Source organism: Trachymyrmex septentrionalis, unplaced genomic scaffold, assembly GCF_001594115.1.
Source record: "Trachymyrmex septentrionalis isolate Tsep2-gDNA-1 unplaced genomic scaffold, Tsep1.0 scaffold87, whole genome shotgun sequence".
Taxonomy (NCBI): domain Eukaryota; kingdom Metazoa; phylum Arthropoda; class Insecta; order Hymenoptera; family Formicidae; genus Trachymyrmex; species Trachymyrmex septentrionalis.
The window spans coordinates 711,885-713,227 of record NW_017306059.1 but is presented as its reverse complement, the minus strand read 5'-3'; the positions used below and the strand labels follow the sequence as shown (position 1 = coordinate 713,227).

Genomic DNA, 1,343 nt, shown 5'->3' with positions numbered 1-1,343 from the left:
CATTTATATTAAAGAATTTTACAGAAATTGCGAAACTGCTAAACGCAGTCAATTTGTATCGATCGCCAGTTAACCTACCTAATCTTTAATATTAATAATTTAGTCGCTTGAAATCTCCAAAAATTTTGCACTTTAAACGAGATAAAATATATTCGAGCGTTGATAAGAAAGAAAACGAAGATACTGAGTGCAAAAAGTGCAAACAGCGCAAACAGATTGACTCAGATCGACTACGTCACGAGACACCATATGACTTTTCATCTATATGTATAGATATGCATCTTTAACTGTAAAGTCAGCTGATTTTGACTGGCTGTTTCTTAGATGCAAGTGGAAAAAAAAAATATGGTCAGAGACGAGTATCCAGCGGAGGAAATGAAAAAGGAAGGAGATATGGAGGAGATGATGCAAACGGAGGAAACTAATCGCAACGACGCCGACGAGGAAATGAACAATAGCGAGAACGAGGAACATTCCGGTGATATTTGCGAGTATCTCGAGAACGATGTGTATCCTGAAGATATATATGTTGATACAAGTAAGCATATTTTCAAGTAGATCTTTTTGAATAAATGTTGAGAATTCAAAAAGTAATAACGTGACATACTGTAAGACTATATGGAGAATTTTATTATACATTGTTGATGTATATCTAAATATTAATGCACAAATATATGAATAAATAATTTAAGAAATAAATACTTAAATAAGCCTTTAAATCAAGTTTTTTCTCAATAATTGATACCACTATAGAATACTTTTAAAATCAAGTAGAAAAAGAGATATGTATATCATTAACATGTTATGCGCAGGTATAAAGGCATTAGAGGATGAGTTGGATCATTTGCAAACTGCTTTGGATCATTTGGAAAAGAAAAACGATGATATACATGCACAATTGACCGAATTGTTGCAATCTAATCGTGAAGCTAGGAAACAGTTTCAGGAATCACTACAAATCGAAGGACAACAATCAAAGTGATAATTATTCTTAGAAAATCATGTTTGGTGTTGTCTGAAGATACTCACAAGTATTATTTTTTGATCTTGTAAATGCGTTGTTTTATGTATTTGTAAAAATGAAAAACATTTATAATCTATCCTGATCAATCATATTTGTTAGTGATTAGGCAAAGAAACTTCAATAACATTCCTGACAAGAATAAAATTGAGTTAATTTATCGTGTAATTATGTATATATGTATACACATATATTTGGAAATATTAATGCACTTTTATTTATTACAAATATCGATATTGAATTGCAATTGTAATTTTAAAAAATTCTTGTACATGTTATGCAAAATATATATTTTTTATTAAATTTTAATATTTTATTTTTG

General features: G+C 29.6%; 1 protein-coding gene across 1 annotated transcript; it reads left to right on the top strand.

Moving 5' to 3' along the window:
- The first annotated feature begins 245 nt into the window (after positions 1 to 245).
- Positions 246 to 1,139, top strand: LOC108755346 (UPF0184 protein C9orf16 homolog). Its single transcript, XM_018498276.1, has 2 exons — positions 246 to 538; positions 813 to 1,139. The coding sequence occupies exons 1-2, from the start codon at positions 325 to 327 to the stop codon at positions 980 to 982; spliced, it is 384 nt and encodes a 127-aa protein (XP_018353778.1). The 5' UTR covers positions 246 to 324; the 3' UTR covers positions 983 to 1,139.
- The last annotated feature ends 204 nt before the right edge of the window (positions 1,140 to 1,343 follow it).

Bases quoted from the DNA above. Each gene is read 5' to 3' on its own strand.
- LOC108755346 (XM_018498276.1), top strand. From the start codon at position 325: ATGCAAGTGGAAAAAAAAAATATGGTCAGAGACGAGTATCCAGCGGAG. The intron at 539-812 runs GTAAGCATATTT...TGTTATGCGCAG, and splicing joins AGATATATATGTTGATACAA to GTATAAAGGCATTAGAGGAT.